Source organism: Vicia villosa, linkage group LG7 (genome assembly GCF_029867415.1).
Source record: "Vicia villosa cultivar HV-30 ecotype Madison, WI linkage group LG7, Vvil1.0, whole genome shotgun sequence".
Classification (NCBI taxonomy): Eukaryota; Viridiplantae; Streptophyta; class Magnoliopsida; order Fabales; family Fabaceae; genus Vicia; species Vicia villosa.
In genome coordinates, this window is record NC_081186.1 from 110,465,579 (window position 1) to 110,493,260 (window position 27,682).

The following is a 27,682-nucleotide window of genomic DNA, read 5'->3' on the forward strand; positions in this document are numbered from 1 at the left end:
GAGAGAAAGAATGGTTAAAGTAAGTTATAATATAGTTGAATAAAATATTAAGATTATAATAGACAATTGTGTAGATAGACAAAAAAACCAACAATTTTAATAGGTGTAAAAAAAGTAAGGATGGGTAGATTTGTAAAAACGAGAACCACTAATTTTCTTATATTATAGATTAAGTTAAAATGATATAAAATAGTACTATAATTTATATGAAAATCAGAAGATAAGTTTATATAATTGAAATGAGAGAGAATAATAAATATTTAAGGATATAATAGGAAAAATAGCATTAATTAGTCATTGGAATTGTAAAGCGACTTATATTAAAATACAAAATATTTTTCCAAAACGACTTAAAATAAAAAACGGAGGGAGTATAAATTTATCTTCTATATATTATTAATGAAGGATAATTTTGTAAAAACCTTCGTAATTTCTCATTTTCATACAACAATTATTATTTTTTTTAAACTGTGTGAAAAGTCTAAGCGACTTATAATAAAAAACGGAGGGAGTAATAAGAAAGAATCTTAGTCTCAAAGTAGTAATTTTAATTTATCTCCACCCAAAGTCAAAGTCTCAAAAACCATAAAAATGGGATGGAAATTTCTTCTACTCCGCTTAGAAAAACAGGTGTGTATAGAAATTGGGAAAGAGAGAAAAAAAGAACAAAGAAAGTTTCCAAATTGAACTCTTCTTTTGTTTCATTCATTCTTGAAAATGAAATGATATATAAATCCTTTCATGTTGTTGTGCTCAAATCATTGTTAGTTTCTCTTACTCCAAAGGGGTTTTCAGTTTTCATGGCTGTTATCTCTCTTTGAGTCTTTCTCAGGTATTGTTGACTTTGGAGTCTTCCCTTTGTTTGGTTCTCTGAATATGTCAAAAGGGTCTTCCAATTTGCAGAGATTTTCCATTTTGATTAAGAAAGGAGCTTTTTTTAATGTCTCATTTTCATGCTTCTTTTGTGTTTGATATATTGCTGCAATGAATCTGATGAACTAACTCTTTCTGTTTTTGGTTTTCTTTATATACTGTTATCAGATTCAGTCACATGTGTTTGAATTGAAGTGGTTGTGTGTGGAAGCATTATTTGATCAGAACTGCAAATTGGAATCTTTTTGGTAGCATTTGTTAGTGTTATTTGTTTCATGGGAAGAAAAGGGTTGTTGTTTTATTTACTACAGAACTGCATTGTAAGATGATGGTTGTAGATTTGTTTACTTCTGGTCCTACCACAACTGCTATTTCTCAAATCATAGATACCATTGGCGAGTTTCTGTGCTATGCTAGTGATGTGCTTGTGAATAAGGATAGTTTTAAGGAGCTTGGTGCTTATTTGGAAAGAATCATGCCGGTTTTGAAAGAATTGAGGAATGAAAAAGCGAGTGATTCCGAGGCGTTCAATCGTGCTATTGATATCATGAGTCGCGAAACGAAGGATGCGAAGTTGCTTGCTATAGAATGTGGCAAGAAGAGCAGGTTTTATTTATTGATGAATTGCAGGTCCATTGTAAAGCGGTTGGAAAATCACACAAAGGAGATAAGCAAGGCGCTGGGTCTTCTTCCTTTAGCTGTATCAGGTCTTTCAGCTGGAATATTGGAGGATATTGAAAAAATTTGTGGTAATATGGAGAAAGTTGGATTTAAGGCTGCGGTAGCGGATGAAGAGATTTTAGAGAAAATCGATTCAGGGATAAGGGAAAACAATGTTGATCGTTCTTATGCAAATAATTTAATAACTCTCATTGCTGAGGCTGTTGGAATTACAAATGAGAGGTCGACAATGAAGGTTGAACTTGAAGAGTTTAAGAAAGAAATCGAAAATGCACGCGTTGATAAGAAAAAGGCCGAAGCTATGCAAATGGATCAGATCATTGCTTTGTTGGAAAGAGCTGATGCAGCCTCAACACCGTGCGAAAGGAAACTGAAATACTTTGCGAAGCGCCAATCTTTAGGAACTCGGATCTTAGAGCCTTTGCAGTCATTTTACTGTCCTATCACACATGATGTTATGATGGAGCCTGTTGAAACTTCGTCAGATCAAACATTTGAGAGAAGTGCAATAGAAAAATGGTTCGAAGAAGGAAACAAGTCGTGTCCTATGACAATGATTCCTTTAGATACATCGGTTTTGAGACCTAACAAAACTTTGAAACAATCCATAGAAGAATGGAAAGATAGAAATACAATGATTACAATTGCTACTTTGAAAGAAAAAATACACCAGTTTGGAGATGATGATGAAGTGATGGAATGTCTAAAAACTGTTCAAGATTTGTGTGAGCAAAGAGAGCAACACAGGGAGTGGTTGATGCTTGAAGACTACATACTAGTTCTTATCCAAATTCTCGGTTCAAAAAAACGCGAAATAAGGAATCGTGCTCTTGTCATCCTTTGCATTCTAGCTAATGATAATGACGAAGCTAAGGTACTTGAATGAAAATACTATCCGTTTTCTATTTTAATACTAGTTTAAACATTCGAAGACTAAACTTTCTTTTCTACAGGAAAGAATTGCAACAGTTGATGATGCAATTGAATCGATCGTCCATTCTCTTGGACGACGTCCAGAAGAAAGGAAGTTAGCAGTAGCATTACTGCTTGAATTATCCAGAAATGACATGGCGCGGGAACACATTGGAAAAGTTCAAGGTTGCATACTGTTATTGGTGACTATGTCTAACGGAGATGATGATCAAGCTGCTAGAGATGCAACTGAGCTGCTGTATAATCTTTCATACTCTGATCAGAATGTTATACTGATGGCAAAGGCAAATTATTTCACGCATTTACTGCAGCGTCTCTCGACAGGTTTGTTTAATCTTTTATCTACATTAGTTAAGTCGTTGTATTAGTGCTCTATTGCTAGTTCTTTTACTCTTCTTCTTTTTTCTTATAAAAGATGTGTATGGAACCTAAACGAGCATAGACACATATATACATTATACCTATTGAACCATCCATTGTGTTCAAGTATTCATGATTTTATGTGTTTAAATATACATGACATCCATTAACCGCAATTTGCATTCAAATTTGTACATGAGAATCATAGTTGATGACGTTCAAAGTTGTGACTGATGGTTAATGAGTTGCGACACCTTGTTATATTTATTAACCAACCACCGAACACAAGCAACCATGTATTTGAATTGCGTTAACCGTCTAAACTTTTGTTGAAGTTTATTATCAAATTTGTGCGACAAAATAACACAGTTCAATAAATATATCTTATGCAACTTCTAGTACAATACACATGTGTTATAATTTTATTACTAAGATTCAAAGAACAACATAAATTTCTGTTAAGAACACTACTCTCCATAACCTGAATGATTGTATGAAAACAGGCCTTTACCATAACCTGTTTCTATATCATTATACAGGGCCTGATGATGTAAAGATGATTATGGCTAGAACTTTAGCAGAAATGGAGTTATCTGACCATAATAAAGAGTCTTTATTTGATGGTGGTGTATTGGCTCCTCTTCTCCACCTGTTCTTACATTATGATCTTCAGATGAAAACTGTGGCCACTAAAGCTCTTAGGAATCTATCAAGTTTAAAGAGAAATGGACTAGAAATGATTCGACAAGGTGCCGCGCGACCGTTGCTTGACCTCCTTTTCCATCATAACATACAAACATCAAGTTTATGGGAAGATGTAGCAGGCATAATCATGCAACTTGCTGCGTCAGCTACCTCTCAAGATGCTGAAACACTAGTTTTACTACTAGATTCTGATGATGATGTTTTTAACCTTTTTCCTTTAGTCAGTGTGACACAACCTGGTGTGCAGCAAAACATTATTCTGACCTTTTATGTCTTGTGTCAGTCACCTTCATCTTCATACATCAAGACCAAGCTAAATCAGGTATGAGTCTTACTGACCTCGAAATTATAAACATCTGTCAAAATAGACTCTCAATTTTTCGAATAGGTACATTCTCAAAATTATTAAATGTCATTCAAAACAGTTCATCTGTTAAATTCTGTTGTTAGATGCAACGACGTGGCATGTAAACTAGACATGTCATATTGCACATTGATCTCGCATCAATGTCAAATCACTGGGGACTAATTTACTTATGAATTTAGGTCATGTCAGTAATTGTAACTATGCGGGTACTAGTTACTGGTAAATTAGTCTTTAAGAGACCTAAATTTTATATTCAATTAACGTTTCATGTCTTAGTTTCGACAAAATAGTTAACAGATGGACTATTTTTATTGAAATGTTACAATGCTTGGTTTTTGAATCCATTTTCTATTATTTTATCATTCATGCACTTATCCTTTCCAAATGTTGAAACTATTTTCATGTTTTTGTTTATGTCAATATAATATAACTAAATGAGTCCTCTTATGCATGAACAGTGCTCGGCTATACCAGAATTGGTTAAGTTGTGTGAGAATGAGCATACAAACCTAAGAGCAAGTGCTGTAAAATTGTTTTCATGCTTGGTAGAGAGCTGTGATGAGGCCATAATACTGGAGAATGTTGATAAAAAATGCATCAATACTTTACTTCAGATCCTCAAATCTTCGTCTGATAAAGAGGAAATACTTTCTGCTATGGGAATAATATGCCATCTGCCAGAAATTGATCAAATAACTCAATGGATTCTGGATGCTGGTATACTTCCAATCATTTCTAAATATGTCCAAGACGGTAGAGACAGAGATCTTCAAAGAAGTAACTTAGTAGAGGAAGCTATTGGTGCCTTACATCGGTTTACAGTTCCGACTAATTTGGAGTGGCAAAAGATTGCAGCTGAAACTGGTATTATAACTGTTTTAGTGCAGTTGCTTGAAAGTGGAACAACCTTGTCAAAACAACGTGCGGCGTTGTGTCTCGCTGAATTTTCTAAAAGCACGGTTAGGCTCAGCAGACCGTTTCCGAACCGAAAAGGACTACTATGCTGTTTCTCAGCCCCAAGTGAAATTGGCTGCAGAGTTCATGGAGGAATATGCACCGTCAAGTCATCATTTTGCCTTTTGGAAGCTGAAGCAATTGGACCACTCACAAGGAGTCTTGGAGAATCTGATTATGGAGTTTGTGGGGCTTCTTTGGATGCTTTATTAACATTAATTGAAGGTGAAAAACTAGAGAGTGGTAGTAAAGTGCTTGCTAAAGCAAATGCAATACCCTTGATAATAAAATTTCTCAGTTCTTCCTCTCCTGAGTTGCAAGAAAAGTCTCTAAATGTTTTGGAAAGGATTTTTCAGCTAGCAGAGTTCAAACAGTTGTATGGAAGTTCAGCTCAAATGCCTCTAGTTGACTTAACACAGAGGAGTAATGGTAGAGTTAGATCCATGTCAGCTAGGGTATTGGCACATTTGAATGTTCTTCATGATCAGTCTTCATACTTTTGAGAAAAAAAAGGTTTGTTCATGTTTAGTTTACTTTGCAGCTAAGCTAACAACAGGGAATAACCTTCTTTTGGTGTTTTAACTCTTCATGACACCGGTAATTGCAAAGTGCATATTTGAACAGGACATGAGTGAATAGGCAAATTAGTCCTCGAAATTGTAAGCATCGGTCAAAAAGTCTCTCAGTTTTATGAACTGACAAACATATCTTTGAAGTTATAAAATATCATTCAAAATGGTTCTTCTGTTATGGACATTAACAGGACATGTCACATTGTCGTTGATGTCATTCCCACATCAATGTCAGTTTACCAGAGCCTAAGTTACTTATAAAATTTAGGTCGTTTTTGGAACAAATTTGTCAGTAATTACAGTTGTGCACCCTAAGCGACCTAAACTTCATAGGCAAATTAGTTTCTGGTGTGGTGGCATTGATGTAAGATCAACATGGAGGGGTTGCATGTTTAGTAAACATGTCACCTTATAGTCGGTTAAAGTTAGAAGAAAATCTATTTTGTTGACTTACACTCCACAATTTCAAGGATGGATGTTCACAAAAATTAGGAACTATTTTGACCGATGCTTACAATTTCAACGACTAATTTTCCTATTCACTCGGTAAAAATGGATAAGAACTGCTTGCCTTGGTGTAACAACTTGATCAAAATGTTTTGAAACTCTGGATATGGCTAGCTCTCATGGAGAATCACTTAAGTTAACTCTTGTTTGGGCTGTTGGTGTGTATATATACAAAGGCAAGAGCTCCATTGGACATGAAGGAATTTATTTATTTGAGGCCTATATTAATCGCCTCAAGTTACTTGTACATTTGAAGATTGATTGTATTGTATTGCTTAATAAAAGCCCTTTCTTGATCAATTTGTATTATTATTTTGCTATTTGAATTCATTGTGATTCTTCTTACATGGTGATAAGGATAACCAAATATTTTGTTGAAATATAACCTAATTAAATTAAGATCACAATCTACTTCCATTGTAACTAACCAAGAACACAACCTACATTAGTGTGTGAAAATAAAGTTAAGTAATCAGGGTCAAAATATAATATGACACAAATGTAAAAAGTTATAATATTAATGTATATCTCAAAATGCGGATGTAAACAATTTTGAAGATGCATTCAAATCCAATCATTGTGTTTTTTTTTTTTAAGTTTAGGTGAGTTGGTTCTAGAGATTTAATGAGTTAGAGATTTAACGAGGTTAGAAATTCACACGAAGAAAATGTTGTGGCTGTGTTTATCTTACAAAATTCCGAAGACAACACCAAAAGTTTTCAAACATTTCAGTAACACATAGTAAATAAAAGAAACTTAAGATGAACCAAGTGAAGCAAATTCATGGTTACACATTAAGAAACGGCATAGACAACACAAAAATCCTCATCGAAAAACTCCTTGAAATCCCAAACCTTAACTATGCCAAACTAGTGTTACACCATTCCCCAAAACCAACCGTTTTCCTCTTCAACAAACTCATTCAATCCCACTCCTCCAACCACCAACACCAATGTTTCTCCCTTTACTCCCAAATGCTCCTCCATGGCCTCTCACCAAATCAATACACTTTCAACTTCCTCTTCTCTGCATGTACCTCCATTGGTTCCCTTTCCCTTGGCCAAATGCTCCATACCCAGTTCATCAAATCGGGTTTTCAGCCTGATGTGTTTGCTTCCACTGCTTTGGTTAATATGTATGCTAAATTGGGCTGTTTGAAGCTTGCACGTAATGTGTTTGATGAAATGACTGTGAGGGAGTTGCCCACTTGGAATGCTATGATTGCGGGGTATTCGAGGGATGGTGATATGGAAAGTGCGTTGGAGTTGTTTTGGTTGATGCCGTATAGGAATGTGGTGTCGTGGACCACTATGGTATCGGGTTACTCGCAGAATAAGCAGTATGAGAAAGCTTTGGAGTTGTTTCTGAGGATGGAAAGGGAGAAAGGTGTAATTCCGAATGAAGTGACATTGGCGAGTGTTTTGCCGGCTTGTGCGAATCTTGGGGCACTTGAAATCGGGCAGAGGGTTGAAGCGTATGCGAGGAAAAATGGGTTTTTTAAGAATTTGTTTGTGAGTAATGCTGTATTGGAGATGTACGCGAAGTGTGGGAAGATTGATGTTGCTTGGAAGGTGTTTGATGAGATAGGTAGATTCAGAAACTTGTGCTCTTGGAATTCAATGATCATGGGTTTGGCTGTCCATGGACAATGTCACAAGGCCGTTGAGCTTTATGATCAAATGCTGGTAAGAAAGCTCTACTTGCTTGACCTGTTGTTAAATTCCTTCACATATGTTATGATTATGATAGACCCTTTTCGCCTTCGGAAGTGATTCTAAACCTTGATAAGTTCTTTTTTTTATAGGCTAATGTTAGTATATTAGTAGTTATATTAGTATTTTCTCCTTTATATCCGGGTTTGAACCCTGGCTCTTTAACTCTTTCAGCTTCTTTAACTCTTAGTTCAAACTTGCTGAGCTACCTAACTTGCCATGTTAAGAAGTTCTAGATGATACTAACATAGATGTTTCTTTGTGTCACTAATGGTTTCAGAGAGAAGGAACTTTGCCCGATGATGTGACATTCGTAGGGCTTCTCTTGGCATGCACGCATGGAGGCATGGTTAAAAAGGGCAAACATATATTCCAGTCAATGACAAGAAACTTCAACGTTATTCCCAAACTAGAACACTATGGCTGCATGGTTGATCTCCTAGGTCGTGCAGGGCGATTAAAAGAAGCTTATGAGGTCATACAAAGTATGCCAATGAAGCCAGACTCAGTAATATGGGGTGCTTTGTTGGGGGCTTGCAGTTTCCATGGTAATGTTGAACTGGCTGAGATAGCAGCCGAATCTTTATTTGCTCTTGAGCCTGGGAATCCAGGAAATTACGTCATTCTTTCAAACATTTATGCATCAGCTGGCCAATGGGATGGAGTTGCAAGGCTCAGGAAGGTGATGAAGGGAAGCAAGATTACAAAGACAGCTGGACATAGCTTCATTGAAGAGGGAGGTCAACTGCATAAGTTCATTGTGGAGGATAGATCCCATTCAGAAAGTAGTGAAATTTTTGCTTTGCTAAATGGAGTTTATGAAATGATAAAGTTTAATAGAAATGAATATGAATGCCATTTTGATTTTGATTTGATCAACCATTCATAGGGAGTAGGATTCATGGTGGATACACCAAAATGCAACTGTGAAATTTTCCACCAACCCCATTTTTGTCAGACGAAAGAGTTGGCTAAATCAGTTTATAATGCAATCCATTATTGTGCAGTCACAGCTTATAAAGAGTCATGAGTTTTACTCTTGAAAAAAGCTCGAGACCTATTTTGCAAGACAAAACAATCTTTTGATTTGGCTCGTTCTGCAACTGTGACTGTAAGTCTGTAACTGTGAGAAAATCAATAATCATGTTTTAAATAGATGTTCTAAGATGATTACAAAAGTTGACAAATTCATTGTCATCGTAAATTAATAACCTGTAATTTTCCTAAAAACTAAAGTCAAGTTATACCAAAGAATTTAGCTTGATATTTCCAATTATCCTATTTTGCATTCTGTGGTGGCGGCCATGGAACTGAGACTTCATCATGCTTCTTTCTCTTTTGTCTTCTTCCTTTGACTCCTCACCACAAATTTTAGAATCTCATCAATAAGAATAACAGGTGCTGATATCAGAATCACCAAAAACCACTCCTTCAAACTTAATGGAGTAACACCAAACACTTCAGAGAGGAATGGAATGTAAAGTATGACGCAATGTAGTCCTAAAGATAATGTCATGGCTACCAAAAGCCAAGGATTCCTCCAAGGTGGTAATGTCCTCAAGCTATTCTCTTCTGATAGAGCATTCAAAGAATTAAACATCTCAATTGCCACCAAGACAGAGAGAGAAAGTGTCATTGCCTTTACTTTGCCAACTGAAAAATAGTCACAAGGATTTGAAAACGCGATCAAGCGACCACCACCAGCGTCAAATGAAGAAACGGTGAAGTTAGACCATGAAGGACATTCCCTCCAGTTGAGAAGCTGTGACAATTCTATAATTGTGTGTCCATCACTAACAAGATTGATGCCGAAAAGAGATGCTTGAGTGTACCACAAGACAAAAATACCAACCGTTGCAATTCCGACATAGGAACCAATTATCTGCCAAGATGAGCGTCAGTAAAGGTTAAATTAGCTCACTGAATTTATGACTTATGGTTATGACATTCAAAGTTAGAGTTTTGTTTCGATACATTGTCAGCAAATCACAGTGACCTTATGGTTATGATTGATTGTCGGTGTAAAAAATCTTTACGGTGAAAATACGTCTATATATAAGTTAACTCCTGCAAAGTTAGTCGATGAAATTGAAGAGATTTTGAGCTAAACTTACTAGGTAACGAAAAAGAACCCAAGTACTTATAAGAGCATCGTCGCTTTTTCGAGGTGGCTTCTGCATGATATCAACATCAGCAGGGTTGAAACCAAGAGCGGTTGCAGGTGGACCATCAGTGACCAAATTCACCCACAGAAGTTGTACTGGTATCATGCATTCTGGGATCCCCAAAGCAGCTGCCAAGAATATCGATATCACTTCCCCGACATTTGACGATATCATGTACCTGAAGAAGATCGAATAAATTTATCGGACTTGTGTATAGATCAACCAAATGTAAAATGTGGAAGCATACCTTATAAACGCTTTCATGTTATTATAAATAGCTCGACCCTCAGCGATAGCTGAAACAATAGTACTAAAATTGTCATCTGCAAGCACCATATCTGAAGCTTCTTTTGCAACCTGTGGTGAAATATTATTTAGACCTTTATTACCGTAATATATAAGTTTGCAGCGTAACTGCGATATAGCAAAAGTTACGTTACCTCGGTTCCAGTTATTCCCATAGCAATCCCTATGTCAGCAAGCTTAAGTGCGGGTGCATCATTCACACCATCTCCAGTCATTGCAACAATCTCTCCCATTTCCTTCAATAGTCTCACAATTTCTTGCTTGTGTCTAGGCTCGGCTCGCGAAAAAACCTTGCCTCCATTTCTCAACAGTAATTTAACTTGTTCTGAATGAGAAAGAGACGTGAATTCTTTACCTGTCAAACTTTGACCTGTAAGATCTTCATCTCTAGAGAAAAGTCCGATTTCCTTACAAATAGCCTCGGCTGTTGACTTATTATCTCCGGTTATTACCATAACTCGAATACCAGCTTGCTTGCAATCCTCAATTGCTTTATGAACTTCCTCTCTAGGAGGGTCCTAATCAGTTCAATTATAAACTAAATTAGTCAATACCCTCAAAAAGTTGCATTGCAATAAGATTGATAAAGGTATAATGCAAACTTACTCGTAAACCAACAACGCCGACAAAAACTAAATCACTCTCAATGGATGAATAGTATGTCGGATCAAGCAATTTCTTGTGTGCAGGATGAGTGTCTGCATAATAATCTGAAAATTCTCCCAACTCGTCTTTACATGCCAAACCCAAGCAACGCAATCCCTTCGAACTCATCTCGTGGAGTCTTTGAAGAAGTAGCTCCCTACATTGATCATCTATTGGAACAAGAGATCCATCCGCAAGTTGCACAAACGAACTTCGCTCCAATAAACTCTCAACAGCACCCTGTGATTCAATTACTTTAGAACTCGAAAAATGTAGCACTAGAATGAAATGTAGCACTAGAATGAAATCAGGCCTAGAAAGAATCAAATGTGATAAAGCATCGAATTAAATCACCTTGACAAGAAGCCGATTTTGACCATCTGGCTCACGAACAATAACACTCATTGACTTTCTAACACGGTCAAACTCCAATGTGGCTACGCGTTTGGATCTTCTATTCCACCACTCACTACAGCCTGCGCAATAAAAATCAAACAGTACTTTGTTATTCCTAATACAAAAGTATCTTGACAGTTAAGTTATCTTTCATAAATTAACCCATTTACCAACCTAACTTCAAGGTGTCATCCATCGTGTTGTTTGCTGCACCTTGCATGTCGCGAGTTTTGTTCCTTGACTTGATATCTGGAAACCCCATCTTTTCAACCAAAACTTTGAGAGCAGCTTCAGTTGGCAAACCCGTGGCTCGAAATAAGCGACCGTCAAAATAAACACCAGCATCATTACAAACAGCGCATATTTCTGCAATGGCTAACAAATTCGCGTCCATATTATAGCAAGTCCAATCAACAATGCCTCCGTCTTGTGGATCGTAAGTTGTCCCTTCAACTCTAAGGACTCTAGAAGCAGTGGTTTTCCCTCCCAAAGTAAAGAACTCCATCACAGACATTTGATTTGTAGTCAGCGTGCCAGTTTTATCCGAACAAATCACAGTGGTACATCCCAAAGTTTCAACGCTTGGAAGCTTTCGAACAATCGCATTCTTTTGTGCCATTTTCCTTGTACCGAGCGCTAAACATGTTGTGATAACAGCTGGAAGACCTTCTGGTATTGCAGCAACGGCAAGAGCTACAGCGATTTTGAAATAGTAAGTGCATTTCTGAAAAGAAAATTGAATATTTGTAGGCCATCCATCAACAACATCCCAAGAAATGAAATTTTTGTAGTTTATGATCCATACAACAAGACAAACTATTCCAATGGAAGTTGTTAGCCTGCTACCGAATTCGTCTAACTTTTTCTTCAACGGAGTATCACTCTCCTCCAACGAAGCTTCGTGTATTTGTTTCTGTATTTTCCCGATTTCGGTGTTCATTGCAGTGGTAATAACAATGCAAACACAGCTTCCGTTGACAACGGTCGTGCCAGCAAATACCATATTCTCTTTGGCCTGCAATTCGCAATCATCCAAGAAAATCGGATTTGTGCCTTTGAGGACCGGCATTGCTTCTCCGGTTAACGAGCTTTGCTCCAATCTCAATGTCGATGTTTTCAAAGCTGCAACTCTCATATCCGCAGGAACTTTATCTCCAACACGCAGCTCAACAATATCGCCCGGAACAAGCTCTCGCGCAGGCAAATCAGGAACAGAATATCCATCCCTCAACACTTTTATAGACTCACATTGCAACTCTTTAAGAGCTTCAAGAGCCTTTTCAGCGTTATTCTCTTGCCAAACTCCGACAATCGCGTTAAGGACTAAGATCAAAATGATCACGAGCGGCTCTACGTAAGCTTCGAATCCAGACTCCCCCGATTCACTTCCTTGAATGTACGCCAAAAGAAACGATACAAACGCTGCAACCAAAAGTATCTTCACCAACATATCGTCGAATTGTTCCAACACTAGTTTCCATAACGGCTTTCCCTTCTCTTTCGCTAGCTCGTTCCAACCGTATTTCTCACGCCGCTTCTGAACCTCATTAGAACTCAAACCCTTTTCCAGTTTCACACCATACTCTTTCAAACACTCCTCAACTGACCATGACCATGCCGGAAACGGCTTTTCCTCCATTGGAACTTTCATGAGCATATAATTCACCACTAAACATCAAAAAAAGACAAACAAAATAAATAGAAAATCATGTTACAACAATTCACAAACATATTATAAACAATCATAGAGAAACATGAGTTACACATATTAGCATCACAAGAAACAACAAACAATGTTTTATAATAACAACAACAAAAAAACATTTTTTATTCATTCGTATACCAGATAAGTCAGTGTCTGACTCCAACATGATACTGACATATGTGATTATCATACAAATAAAAAAACATCCTTAAGAACATGAAATAAAGACAAGTTGTATACATACATCAACCACTTCCACAGATGCAAAATAGATGTATGATAAAAACATGAACCTATGTTGTGTTTTATCTTATATATACATACATGAAGAAAAAAATATATGAAAAGAAAAAATTGTACCATTAGAAGAATCAGATGAAGATGGAATTTGTGAGCTTGGAAACCAAGCAAAGGTAGTTAAGCAAAGAATTGTCCTGAGATGCTTTGTTGTGATGTGATGTGATGAAATCTTTTTGTACAAGAAATCAATAGTACTTGTGAAGACTAAGGACGAGTAATTGGTCTTGTGTTTGAAAAACTTAAGAAAAATTGTGTTGTGTTGTGGTGAGAGTCTTAGAATTTGATGCTTTTAAAATTCTTGTTGTAAAGAGACAGTTACTTTAGAAATTTGTAGAGATGTGTGAGTTGGATGGAAGAATAAAATAAACTGCATACCCACCACTTTCTTTGCTTTTGACTTTGTGGATTTATTAATTATTAATGTAACGTTACGCTTACACTTTTTCATATTTTGTTTCTCTTTTTAATTTCATATCTTCATTGATTGATATATTATATTTATCATAGATTACAAACAAATAGCTTTATTGATTTCATATTAGTCAAACATATACTATATAATATATATGGAGAATAAATTATTGTGTGCTTATAGTGTAAAATTTTTTTTACATGTGTATCTGATAAAATTATACTAGAATTTTGATTTGTTATGTTGTTATCTTTATAATTTATATGGTTAAATGTGGTTGAATCAATGTGTTATGGGAGAAATTAAATTCATAAGAAAAATCTCATCCACAATAGTTCTAGAGTATGTAATAATTTTGTTATTTTTAATTTTTAAAATTAAATTTTTGTAATTAAATGAAGTAGAGAGATATTTTTCTCTTTTGAAGAAGGTTGGTAAATTGTGGTTTGATTGGAAGAGAGAGGGAAGCAACACGTGATTAAAAAGGATTAGCAATATGAAAATGGTTTTCTTGATGTGCATAAGGTATATCCTTATGCACGGTGTATAAGTCTCGTACGAGTAATATTTAAATTGTTTCGAATAACATTTTAGTTAGAAACGAATAATAATATCATAATCCATGAATAATATATGCATTATTTGTACACATCTATTAATTATGAGTAATTATTAATTGTGAGTAATGAGTACACTATTCTGAGTAATATTTACATCATTTTGAGTAATATCAAACTTTAACTATTTTGAGTAATATATTCATTGTTCTGAGTAATATTTATACTATTTTGAGTAATCTGTATATTATTTTGAGTAATAAATATAATACTTTGAGTAATATAAACAATATTTGAGTATTTATGCACCGTGCATAAGGATATACCTTATGCACATCAACGCATCCCGTTTTCTTTTAAGGTCAAGTCAATTTTGAAAATGTTTTTGAAATTTTATATTTTATTTGACTAAATGTTTTTTTTACTATTTTTTAATAAAGAGAAATTATTAAATAAAAGATTAAAAAAATTGGGGGAATAAAACATAATTCTAGCAAAAATAATAGTTGGACGTGTGTAATATATTCATAAAAAAAATTTAAAAATGAAAATAGAAAATGAACTTCACCAAATATTATAATCAACCAAAAAAATTAGCATTTGCTAAGCTCTGCATATATATTTCTCTCTCTCAGAATATGAGATATCTTAAATTTAAAGGGGTGTATTGTTTGTAAAATATTCTTCTATTTAATTAAAAGATGATAAAAATAATAATATTCACATTAGAAATGCACAAATGGTCAGTATTTAATCGGTTTCAAGACCAAAAAAATCTCTAACTCCTCCTGTTAGTATATTCAATAGTAAGCATTATTCCACACAATTTAGCTTGAAAGGAGATGTAAACTTCAATCTTAGTTAAGAAATCTCTCGAGGCGAGAATGTTCTTAAATTATCCATAAACATGTCATCGCATGTTAATATTTTAGGATTTTCTATTGAAGTTTCACCTGTGTTGCACTTAATCCAATTATGACTAAGAAAACAATAATTATCTTGTATTATTTTAGGTGCAGAATGAAGTTGACATTTGATGTCAAAGAATTTAATTATAAACTAGTGAATTAAAGAATACATGTGACCCTTAAAAGAAATAGATGTCAAATAGAGCAATTATTTAACGGGTGGTGTTCATTACACCCTCAAGTAGTGATCACATGACTTATGGAACAAAAAATCTCATCAGTACCGTTCAAAAATTGAAATTCAAGTACACTTATTTTGCAGCAAATCACTACACCAAAGAGACACTCCAATTTTGGCAACAAAAAAAATCAAATTTCAATCTTCGGATATACCCTATTAAAATTCGAATTTCAATATCTGAATAAATTCATAGAACAATATTGCTTGTATGTATTTTTTGTATGTATGTTTTGTCCAAAATTTAAAATTCAAATATTTAGTAGAAGTTTTTTTTTTCAATTTGCAGGGAGGGGAGGGTTTAACCTTCTCAAACTTCATTGACTTTTTCTTTTTCAAATATTTTCAGGTTTCAAAATTTGAGGAAGTTAAAAAACCCGAAATTTAAAGAGAAAAACATCTGCTAAATATCCAAATTTTAAAATCCTAACAAGAGAAATGTTAGCAACACTCTCTTTTGAACACTCTCTCAAACACTTTCTTTTCTATTGGTTGAAACATGTGTGGGTCCTACTATTTTATGTGGGACCTATTTTTAAAATGAGGGGCCCACACTTGATTAAACCAATAAAAAAGTGAGTGTTTGAGAGAGTGTTCAAAAGAGAGTGTTGCTAGCACTCCTCATCCTAACAAATTTTGAACTTTGATTTTATGCGTATATGAGATTGTGTAAAGTTGTGGTGTATTGGGGCGCGTTTGGATTTCAATATTAATAAAATTTTTGAATCCATATTTCAAAATTCAGACCTATTTTTTACCTTTGATTTGGCGTGTTCCTGAGGGAGTTTGTTGTGTTTTTGGTGCAATCGGATTTCAAAATCTGAATTCTAGGGGTATTTTAGGAATTTTACTAGGGCGTGTGGATAAAACATGAGGTGTAAGGAGCAATCCTCTTATTTAACATGAAGAACGTCTCTATTAAAGTTAATTTTACCATTTTAAAATATGATATCATTTCTTACGTGCCAAGTTTTCTAAAGAGTGATTATGATGAAAGTCATTGTCAGATTTTGAAGTTAAGAGCTCCAACTTCTACCAACAAGTTTGAATGAGCTTTCATAACTAGTTTTATCAATGTTCATATTAAACAATCTCTTCATCCATTTCCAAAAAAGTAAGTAACCTGCATATAAGAAATAACTAGTGTACAATTTCCAATTCATAACTGTAGGGAGGGCACCTCAAAACCATATACATTCCCCTTCAAATTAAGTTGTCTTCTATTGAAATAACATTAGGCATTAGCTTCTAAGTTATGATGACTTCACAGTAGGTATGTAGGGATGCCAAATGAATTTTATCCAAGAAGGTTCAAATTGATCCTTCCTAATACAATTGCAGGCATCTTTAAAAGATAGATCACCAATTATAGATCATGTCCAAATGAGCTTATCAACAATGACAAAATTGATCTTCAAAATGTCTTCAATAATTTGAGGAGCCAAAATGAATAAGTCATGAGGAATATTCCAATTGATGTCCTGTATAATTGAATTGACATTAACAGTTTGCATAAATTAAATATTCAATGATAATACTAGGTGTAAATCTTTAATTTTCTATCCTAACCAATTGTCAGTTCACTAATTAATGCCATTTCCATTACTAACATATCATCTACTATGATCCTCGAGAAAGGAAAAGGAATGTTTAATGACAGACCATATTAAAGAAGAAATATGATGCATGATTGATTTTTATGCCTGAAGTATCTACTAATAAGCATAGATGGTCATTGATTAATGGTACTCAAAAACTTTCAACAAAGAGATAAACAAACAACTTTGTTTATTATTTTAGTAGCTATCAAACCAATACCTCCTTCAGATAAAGGTGAACAAATAACCTTTCAAAATGTAGTAACCAACTTTCTATTATCTGTGTTACATGTCCATACAAAAGCATGTCTTGTATGATTGACTGGACCAATTGAATTTCACTCATCATAAAAAGGAGGTAGACCTTCCAAATGTTTTTTATGAAAATTTTGACTAAGTGTTTAAAACAATTTGTTAAGAGTAAATCATAATGAGATGCGATTTTATGGCAGATATGTACTCCCTCCATCTCAAATGATGGGTTGGTTCAGTTGGTTTGATTTTTTTATAAAAATTTATTGAGCCATACTTACACATATAGATGATAACATAATTTTGTAATTAGTCATTTATGTATTATCAAATTTATAACAAAATTTATTATATTTGGATAACAACTTTCCATTTAATATACAAAAATAAGATTAGATAAAAGTGGAATAAAAAACATAAAATAGTATAATAAAACAATATCAAAAACATTATAATGAAATAGAAAAAAAGGAAATACAAGATTTGAGAAGATGAAAAAGAAAGAGCATAAGAGAGAAGAGATTGGATAAGAAGAGCAATATTAAAAACGTAAATGGAAGAGAGAACACTACAATAAATATAATAAGATGAAAAATAAATAATTTAGGAGATAAAAGACTAGAAAAGAAGAGGTGATATGTACTTGGGAAAAAAAAGACGCAATATCGCTAGGAGAGATTTGAGAAGACTTAAACTGAAACTTTAAACGTGAGGAAGACAATAACATTCGTAATTGTAAGGCTAATACATAATACAAATCGCAAACCAAACTGAACCGCACAATTTGTTAAAAATAGACAAAACACATTTGAAGCAAATGCGATTTTTTGTAGTTTCTGTTTGATTTTGTTCAATTTTACAGTTTTTTATTAGACTGATTTATTTTTGAACACCCATCAACTACTAATTAGATCACTACTTATTAAAATTATTATTATTAAATAAATATATTATAATTTATAATATTTTAACAAATTTGTATATTCAATTGTATGAATTGTTTAATTCAAAATATGTTTATGATGAATATTAATTATATTTATGTGCGAAATTGATTTTGTTTTTTAAAATTTTTAAAATTGAATTTTTTTTCTTTTGAAATTTCTTAAGAATCCAAAATAAAAACTATTTTTAATTTGTTGAATTTCAAATCAGAAAACTATTTCGAATTTGTTTAATAACAGCAATTTCAATTGAACATGAATTAAAATATCTTTATTGTTAAGCAAATATGATTATCTTTTATAGTTTAAAGACATGAGTGTTGGCATGTTAGGCTAAATGTAGGTATCAAAAAGTTGTTAGACCAAGTGTTGGTGTGATAATTATGATATCATTCTTCTTGTGTAGTGCTGCAACAGTTTGCATACAATTATTTGTATTATTTTGTTTTTTTTCCGGCCAGAACAATGAGCATCTAATTTACCGACTATATTGAATTTAATTAGTAATAGTTGCTCGTGTTATATATATATATATATATATATATATATATATATATATATATATATATATATATATATATATATATATATATATATATATATATATATATATATAACACTAAGATAGCTTGATTGATGATTAATAACAATAATGTATCACAGTCTTACTATTAATCATTTATTAAACACAAACATAATTTTAAATATAAGTAAACATAATATATTGTTTAATTAAATCCAAATGCTATATATATTGTTCTTATAATCGGATGCATTTGACTCGATATTTTTTTAATGGAATCAATCAATGAATATAGTATTAGCAATACCAACTCATATAACAAGATATATTTAAAATATTTGTCATGTAATATAGTATTGTATTATCTAATCCGTGGAAGCTTCTAAGCAACTTCCTCATCACTTCCTTCTCTCTTCGGGCTCTGTGCTCTCCATTTTTTATTAAAAGTTTTAGGCTAAATTACAGCTTTGGTCTCCCTATTTTAGGTTTTTCACGATTTTGGTTCCCCTATTTTCTTTTTAAACAGTTTTTGTCTCCATCCCAATTTTGTCCATGAACAATGCATGAACAGTACATGTCCGTACATGAACAGTGCATGAACAGTTGCATCAAAATTGGGATGAGGGACCAAAACTGTTTAAAAAGAAAATAGGGGGACCAAAATCGTGGAAAACCCAAAACAGTGGGACCAAAACTGTAATTTAGCCAAAGTTTTATGTTGCTACTCTCGGCTACGTCTTACTATCTTCGTCCAATTATAAGATATTTTGATTATTTCACACAAATTAAAAAAAATATATTATTTTGTAGGAAAATGAAATTATCTATAACTTTAATAAATAATAGAAGGTATATTGGGAAAAATTGTATTAATGTTGCATTGAAATTATAAAGCGACTTATAATTTAAGACAAATTTTTCTCCAAAATGTCTTATAATTTGGAACGGAGGAATTATATTTCCCATGTTTTAATAATATTTATGTTGTGATTATGAAAATTTAAGTCAAAAAGTTGCTAGAGCAATTTTAAAAATCAGGTATTTGAAAAATTTTGGTAGAAGATATGAAAAATCTATTACACCGAACACTAGAATTTTCAAAATATCTGGAATGCCTATTCAATACTAAATTTTTGAAAACATTCGGAAGTTACCAAATATTTCGTTCATGAGTAAAAAATTTGGTAGTTATAAAAAAGTAAAAATTAAAAGGTTTTCAGGTCTTGTTGGACAATCGACTTTAAGCACAAAAGAGAGGGGTGAATTGTGGTATTTAAAATTTGCGATTACTTATATACTTTTCTTAATTAAGATCATGTCATTAGTTTCTTAAGTGGAAATAAATAGTAAATAGAAGAAAAATGAAGAGTAAGGGTTAGAGAGATTTTGTCTCCAAGTGGTCTTCTTAAGATTTTGACTATAAATTTTTGAGTTTTTACAGGTTATGCTCACGAACCTTAATACAGACTGATCTTGGAATTTTTATAGGTTTATCACAGGCTAAGCTAATGTACCTGCTTAGAGATTTTTAGGCTAATCTCAATAACCAAAATAATTTTTTGTCCAACAAATCTCAATAAACCAAGAACACTGGTTTTTTGATTGGGTTATCTCAAGAACTAAACTCAATCCTCTCAAGAGAATCACACTCTCAAGAATTAAGTTAAAACAACATGGCCACTTATAAAATCTTCCTCACCAACAAGGTTTCACTCAAAAGCGCTATGACAACTTTAAGTAAAATAAAAATGTTTCTAGAGAGATAAAGAGAGAAAATCAAGAGATAAATTCCAAAGAAATTGTAAAGCTTTAGAAAGGCGTGAAATGAAGAGGAGGCGAGCCTCCTTTATGTAAAAGTTAGAAAATTCAAAAAAAGAAATATTCCATAGGTTGATGAAGATCCAATCGATTGGGATAATGCTTCAATCGATTGGTCAATTCATTTTTAATGGATTACCATGCCCAAAAAGGAAATAATGGATATAGAATTGTATCAAGTCATTAAGGTGTTGTCCTAATCTTCAAGTTAATTGATTAGCCTTTCTCGAATCGGTTGGCTTAATACTCTGATCGATTGACTGACTCAAAAAAGTTTTGTCAATCGATTGCCATAAGTTATCAATAGATTATCTAGTTCAAAAAATATTTGGGAATGGATTGGACTACTTCTCAACCACTTACCTTGGTCTAGAATTTTTTTTTAAGATAAAGACTTTTGAAAAAGATGTTTTAGGGTGTATGTGCGTGTGAGTTGCCTTAGTACTCAAGAGTTATTCCTTACTTTTAGAAAAACCCGGGTCACTCAGATAGACAGACATACACGACATGACGGGATTTCAAACTTTTATCTGATGCTTCAAGATTCTTTGCTAGATTGCTCCTAATCATATAAACACTTTAATGTTAAGTCTATTGTTAATGACGCACGAGAATATTAGGTCACCATCATTAGTGTTAAAAGTTATTGCCATTGACTTTATTCATCGTTGTTGTCATAAAAAATTTGGATGGTTCTTTTGCAGGATTTTCAACTTTATACCTGCAAGCACATAGATCCACAGGTCTTACCCAAAAAGGTTGGACAAAGTTGTTTGCAATCAAGCCTGGATGAATGTCTGTGTCATATTTTTTGTTCCACTTTGTTTAAAACAAGATCAGACCATTATCCTCTGCTCTTGCATTTTAACTATCAAGACACTATGTTCAAGTCTCAATGGTTTTTTCAGATGTGGACCCTCCATAAATATTCCTTAAAGTTATGGAACCTTCTTAAGGTGGTTGGATATCCTATGCATGTTTTGAGTGGAAGCTTCGAATTCTCTGGAGTAATATTAGGGTTTGGAATAAGACTAAGTTTAGAAACATGCATGACCAAATTAGATAAGCTGAGCAGGATCTGATTAGCATTAGGATAAAAATGGTAATTTAGGCCATACTGAGTTTACTGAGTAGGAAAGGATAATATAGTTAAAGTTGGATTATGCTTTAAACATAAAGGAAATGTTCTGAAAAGAAAAGCTTATCGTGCAATGGCATAATGAAGGGGAAATTAACATTAAATTATTTCATAGGCTCACCAAGATTAGAAATGCAACTAAGTTAATTCACTCATTGAAAGTGGGAGACTTCATCATCACAAACCAAAATCAATTTGACAGAGCATGTGGTGGATCATTATAAATATTTGTTTAATAATGTTACTGTTTTGCAGGGTAATACCTTGGTGGATGAGGTGATACCTCACTTGATATCCGATCAAGCCAATATTTTGCTAACCATGTTCACTTTAAAGGAGGAAATGTATAATTCCATTTTCAGCTTGAAGAAATATAGTGCAATTAGTCCTAATGGGTTTGATCAATGATGTTGTAATTAGAGCCACTATGCAGTTCTTTAAAGATAGTTAGATCCTTCCAAATTACAATTCTAAAAATGTTGTGCTAATTCCTAAATACAAAGATTTTGAATGTATTGATCGTTATAGGCCACTTGCAATGGTAAATTTCAAGCATAAAATTATCACCATCATTTTGGAAGATAAGTTGGCTATTGTTACCACAAATCATTTCTGAGGAGCAAAATAGTTTCATTCATGGAAGAAGCATCGAATATTGCATTTGTCTTGCTTCATAAAAGTCTTTTGGTGGTAACACTGATATGAAGGTAGATATAGCCAAAAAAATTGATACCTTGAATTGGTCATTCATCTTGAAAGTCCTTAATTAATTTAGGTTCAATATTATCTTCTACACGTGGATTGAGTGCATTCTTCAATCATCCAATGTTATATTTCTATCAATGGATGGCTGCATGGTTACTTCAATTGTTAGAGATGGGTTAGGCAAGGAGACCCCTTATTTTGTCTTTTGTTTTGTATTGTAGAATGTGAGCTCAATAGAGGTCTATCCAACATGTATCAAACAACAAAATCAAGTTGATTAAAGCTTCTAGAAGCATGATGATCCCTTCTCACACTTTATATGATGATAACATTATGCTCTTCATTAAAGGAAACATCTCTTATTTTGACGTCATTGATGATCTTTTCAAATAGTAACCAAATTGTTCTAGTCAAGTTTGAAATCCCTCCAAGTCCATATGGTATGTAGGATCAGTTTCAGTTGATATGCAGGGTTTGTTGGCAAATGGAGTTGGGCTTATTGAAGGACACATTCCTTTTATATATCACGAGGTTCCAATATTCAAAGGAATACTGAAAAAAGCTTACCTTCAACCAATAAATGATAAAATTAAAATTAAACTTGCTTCTTGGCAATCATCTCTTTTATATATAGTTGGTAGAATTCAATTATTGAGGTTTGTAATTCAAGGTATAATGATACAGTCTATTATGATATACTCTCGGCCTATGAGCTTAATTCAAGATGTAGGTAAATGATGTAGAAATTTTTTTTAGAGTGACGTTACCTAGAAAAGTTATTTTTCCTCTTGAGTAAATCTTTCTTCCTTACAAAGTGTTTGTTTCGGTTTGGAGCAAAACCCGGTAAAAGTTCTTGTGGGGGATTTAATGTTAAGTCTCTACTTGGTTCGTGAGTTGAGTCACTTAAGGAAACTCTCTTTTTTTAGGTTTTTGAAGATAACCATTGAAATATCTTCTTATTGGTTCTTGAGCTTAGTCTGGTGTAAAAACTCAAATTGGTTCGAGATCAGCCTAGTGTAAAAAATCGACTTGGTTTGTGGTCAGCCTGTTAAAACCTCGATTCGTTTTGGAGGAAAGCCAATTGAAAACTCTGCCTTGGTTCGAAATTAGTCTGTACAAAATATCGGTATAGCTTGAAGAATAACCGCTCGAAGCTTTGTTCGTGTTTGGCACGAAGGATAATTGCTTCATTCCGTTGTTCGAAGTTTGATTGAAAGTAGGCAAAGATCAATTATTATGGATAGAAGTAGGCCATTTATTTAGACCGAACATCTATAAACTTCTAGTGTCATTCTTTTTTCCCCTTATCTCTTTATTTTCCACATATTTTATTTACTCTGATCTCCGCTGCATATCTAAACATTTTTTTAAAATGGTTTTAAACTCCATTTTAGAAAATAGTATTTATTTAAACCAGTATTTTCCAATCACCCACATAAATCACATCCCTCTTGCGTATGAAGTCACATGTTCAACAACCCTTTGTTTGAGTTATTCGCCCACTTGTGAGAATGTGGAGAGCAACATGTCCATACTCAATAACAATTGGAGAGACAATCAAAGATAAGCAACACGTTCCTCTAAAGAATGAAGGAATAAATCACCCATTCTCCACGTTTCTTAAATATATGATCGCTGCTACTTGAAGCCTAGGATCCAAATCCAAAAATGACTCTTGTAAGGTTGATGAAGACATTTAATTTGACCTAAAAACACCCGTATACAGAGTTTCTCACCTCCTTGCGTGAATTTACTCTAACAACACAACAACCTTAAAAATATCTAACCCTACAACACAAAGGGTTATCACATATTATACTTTTTGTAAATACAATATTATATTATAATTGTCAATTCGAGTTCAAAAGATTACTTAGATCCACCACTATTTTCACTCCATTCACTTTGAATCAAATCAAACAAGGGAATATAAATCTATCTTTCTTTTCCTTTCTCTTGGGTTCAACCAAACACCAATACAATCATGTCATTTTCTTGGTTCAAATAAAATCTCATTTTCTATTACACTCCTCTTTCATCTTTCAATTTCCTTCCTCCCCACTTTCTTCCATCAACCAAACATAACTTCAAAGTTAAAACTTTCTTTGGTTTGGGCTTCACTTGGTATTTTCGCTAATATAAAACTCATCTCACCCTCGCTTATTGCGAAACCCTAAATTTCAAATTACGCAAATTTCTCAGGTACTCTCTCCCCTTCCTCTCTCTTTCCCTCTATCTGCCATCGCTATTTAGGGTTTCTGGAGAAAGATAGGTGACATGTTTGTGCAATTCCCCTTCTTGATTTTGTTGAAATCTTCAATTAGGGTTAGTGATGAAGGGCTCTTAGGGTTAGGGCATTCTATGCTCTGTTCCTTTTATCTTATGATTTTTGATTTCGTTGTGATTTGTGAAAAAGGTTTGATTTTGAAGGCGATTCGAGGAAGAAAAGATGAGGCCGATTTTCGCTGGGAACTTGGAGTACGATACTCGTCAAGCGGAACTTGAACGCTTGTTCTCAAAGTATGGCAGGATTGAACGCGTGGACATGAAATCTGGTAAAATCTTGTGTTTCTCACTTCTTATGCACAATTAAAGAACTTCAATAGGAGTTTGCTTGTTTGATTGTTGGTGGTTTTTGTTGTTGAAGATTTTAGTTTCCTTTTCTTTGTTAGGGTTCAAGATTCTAGCTCAAAAGTTTGATGCTTTTCAAGTAATAGGTTTTTTTGATTAATTTAGTTGATTTTCAGTGTTACAACCCGGATAACAACCACATGCATTGTTACCCCCGGTTTGTGTTATTGTGGGTATGAAGTACTGTGAATAATGACTTTTTTATTATTAGATTAGGCGTCTTAGATTGTGCGAAGTTATTGTGTTAGTAATGAGAAAACATAGTTTTGTCGTCTATGGTTTAAGATGATGTTCATCTAAAGGCTATTTGCCAACTAGGGTGCGGCGAAGAACCTTGTTCTGGAATTTGGATACAGAGCTATAGACACGTTGCTGCTTTTGTGGCTCGAATGTGTAGCTCTTCTATCCTGGTGGAAAAAGAAATGGCAGATGCGAAATTGCAGCGCCTATGAAAAAATCCTTTGGTTTTTAAGTGTTTCTTTTGACGCAGGAACTTCTACTAAGGGAAAATATGCTGAGCTTCTGTCTTGGCTTGCCAACCACTATGCAAAAATTTTTTTGGAAGGAAACCTTCCGCTCTCCTTCTATCCACAGATCTGCATTTTCTCATGTGATCATTCGTCACCTCACTAACCTCATCACTCATCACTCATCATTGCTATTTCAATCAGAACTATCTTAGTGGGATCATCAATCAATTTATTAAGCCATGCCTAGCTTCACTGAATATAGGGGAACAATGAAATTCTGTCAAGTCATGCCCTTCTATTTCTGAAATCTCTTGTGCTGTCTGAATGGAGAATCATGCTTGGCAATTACAATCTCAGATCTGAATTTTGGATTTTAACCTTAAAATGCAATCATGATTTGTTTCCTCATTCAACGCCTCTACAGCTTCATGTGCATCAGCCCACACTTAATTTCAGGTGTTGTATTCATATGTTTCTAACAGGGAAAATGATTTCCTGGTTTGGCTGATGTACTTGGTGAGGGATAACATGCTAATATGCCGTTTATTGTTGTATATGCCTCTAATTTCGCTTATGTTGCAGGATTTGCTTTTGTTTACTATGAAGATGAGCGTGACGCTGAAGAAGCAATTCGTGCCCTTGACAACATTCCATTTGGTTATGATAAGCGACGACTATCTGTGGAGTGGGCTAGGGTATGCCATTATTTTAATGATATGTTTTGGTTTTATTTACTTATTGATGAAGACATAGGAATTTCACAATGCCCCGCCTGAGAATAATAAGAACTTTCTGATTTGTTTTCATTTTTCAGGGTGAACGTGGGCGTCATCGTGATGGCTCAAAGGCAAACCAGAAGCCCACAAAAACTCTATTTGTGATTAACTTTGACCCGATTCGCACTAGAGTCAGTGATATAGAGAGACACTTTAAGCCTTATGGACAGCTTCATCATGTTCGAATTCGTCGGAACTTTGCATTTGTGCAGTATGAAACACAAGAAGATGCCACTAAAGCCTTAGAGTGTACACATATGAGGTAAGTGACTCAGTGATGAGATTTGTAACATCTTATGCTACAGTCCTCAAAGTTTCTGAATTTCTAACATGTACAATTAATAATGAGTTTCTGGTCTCATTGCAATTGCAGTAAGATACTGGACAGGGTGGTCTCTGTGGAGTATGCTCTGAGGGATGATAGTGAGAGGGTTGACAGTTATAGCAGTCCCAGAAGAGGAGGAGGTCTTGCTAGATCTCCCAGTCCAGCTTATCGCAGGCGACCAAGTCCTGACTATGGCCGTCCACGTAGTCCTGTGTATGACAGGTATAGTGGACCAGACAGGCGGAGGAGTCCTGATTATGGAAGGAACAGGAGTCCTGATTATGGCAGGAACAGGAGTCCTGAATACGGCAGATACCGCAGGTATTGTATTTGAAGTCAATTTTATGCATTTCCTGCAGTTATGTTCCTTTCTTGAACTAATTTATTCTGTTATTTATCTACAGTCGTTCACCAGTCCGAAGGTCGAGAACTTAAGTGGTGTTTGGTTTGAGAGTAAGTAGTAGCAGGCCTTCAGTGGCACTTTATTACTGTCTTGATATTAGAATAGTGAATGGTACGCCATTATGGACAATAGAGTACTTTTCAGTCTTATGTGGATTGGTATGGTTTGCTATATAGTGGCCACCGAGCTGTTATAGGAACTGAATTTAAAACTGTTTGGTGTTGGAGTTATTGATTCATATTACTGAAGAGACATCATGTTATGCTGAGACTGAATGTGAATGTTGTCCAACTATTGTTGAATTTTCTTTTTTCAATATGTAAATCAGAGGATTGAGTACTGCAAATAGTTAGATTTATAGTTTGCTTACTTCTTGAGCATTGTTTTAGATGCAATGCGAGCACCTTCAAATTCAATATTCCCCTGTTGATTTCACTCGGGTGGATAAGGGGGTCATCTCCATTTTTAAAAAATTTGATAAGCCTTATCACTATACTTAAAAGGATTAACATTATCTTCAACATTATTAAAGCCCATTTTTATCTTCAACTATACTCGGATGTATAAATGTCTAATGTCTAATAATGTCATGTTCTATACACCAAAAATATAATTTAGGAAGGATTGAATTATAAACATTATTAAATCCCATTTTTATAAACATGGAAAATACTTTGCACACCTCTCTGATGTGTTAAGATTTTTTACTCAGTAGCGACACACATCATCTCCTATGGCCATTAAATATTGTTCCAGCAAGATATTGAACTTGAAAATTTTCATTCAATTAAAATTAATGTGAA

At 34.0% G+C, this 27,682-nt stretch overlaps 4 protein-coding genes across 9 annotated transcripts; 3 read left to right on the forward strand and 1 right to left on the reverse strand.

Annotated features, from left to right (window-relative positions):
- Positions 1-537: 537 nt before the first annotated feature.
- On the forward strand, positions 538-6,266 carry LOC131616514 (U-box domain-containing protein 44-like). Its single transcript, XM_058887865.1, has 5 exons — positions 538-832; positions 1,042-2,428; positions 2,508-2,811; positions 3,387-3,874; positions 4,378-6,266. The coding sequence occupies exons 2-5, from the start codon at positions 1,199-1,201 to the stop codon at positions 5,374-5,376; spliced, it is 3,021 nt and encodes a 1,006-aa protein (XP_058743848.1). The 5' UTR covers positions 538-832; positions 1,042-1,198; the 3' UTR covers positions 5,377-6,266.
- Positions 6,267-6,571: 305 nt separating this feature from the next.
- On the forward strand, positions 6,572-8,674 carry LOC131616515 (pentatricopeptide repeat-containing protein At5g08510). Its single transcript, XM_058887866.1, has 2 exons — positions 6,572-7,637; positions 7,945-8,674. Exons 1-2 carry the CDS (start codon positions 6,714-6,716, stop codon positions 8,551-8,553), a joined length of 1,533 nt encoding a protein of 510 aa, XP_058743849.1. The 5' UTR covers positions 6,572-6,713; the 3' UTR covers positions 8,554-8,674.
- Positions 8,675-8,788: 114 nt separating this feature from the next.
- Positions 8,789-13,475, reverse strand: LOC131616513 (calcium-transporting ATPase, endoplasmic reticulum-type). 3 transcript variants are annotated; one of them, XM_058887863.1, is made up of 8 exons: positions 13,242-13,475; positions 11,351-12,844; positions 11,135-11,256; positions 10,742-11,020; positions 10,270-10,653; positions 10,077-10,186; positions 9,779-10,007; positions 8,789-9,546 (listed from the first exon to the last, which is right to left on the reverse strand). In XM_058887863.1, the coding sequence occupies exons 2-8, from the start codon at positions 12,831-12,833 to the stop codon at positions 8,986-8,988; spliced, it is 3,168 nt and encodes a 1,055-aa protein (XP_058743846.1). In that variant the 5' UTR covers positions 12,834-12,844; positions 13,242-13,475; the 3' UTR covers positions 8,789-8,985. The 3 variants fall into 3 exon arrangements, with proteins under 3 accessions (XP_058743846.1, XP_058743847.1, XP_058743845.1); XM_058887864.1 differs by lacking the exon at positions 13,242-13,475 and adding an exon at positions 13,126-13,236; XM_058887862.1 differs by lacking the exon at positions 13,242-13,475 and adding an exon at positions 13,020-13,062.
- A 10,865-nt stretch (positions 13,476-24,340) lies between these two features.
- LOC131616516 (serine/arginine-rich splicing factor RS31-like) lies at positions 24,341-27,225 on the forward strand. Of its 4 annotated transcripts, none has more exons than XM_058887868.1 (6): positions 24,341-24,476; positions 24,691-24,829; positions 25,958-26,070; positions 26,190-26,413; positions 26,525-26,797; positions 26,881-27,225. In XM_058887868.1, exons 2-6 carry the CDS (start codon positions 24,724-24,726, stop codon positions 26,909-26,911), a joined length of 747 nt encoding a protein of 248 aa, XP_058743851.1. In that variant the 5' UTR covers positions 24,341-24,476; positions 24,691-24,723; the 3' UTR covers positions 26,912-27,225. The 4 variants fall into 4 exon arrangements, with proteins under 4 accessions (XP_058743851.1, XP_058743852.1, XP_058743850.1 ...); XM_058887869.1 differs by having other exon boundaries at positions 24,428-24,546; XM_058887867.1 differs by having other exon boundaries at positions 24,464-24,599.
- The last annotated feature ends 457 nt before the right edge of the window (positions 27,226-27,682 follow it).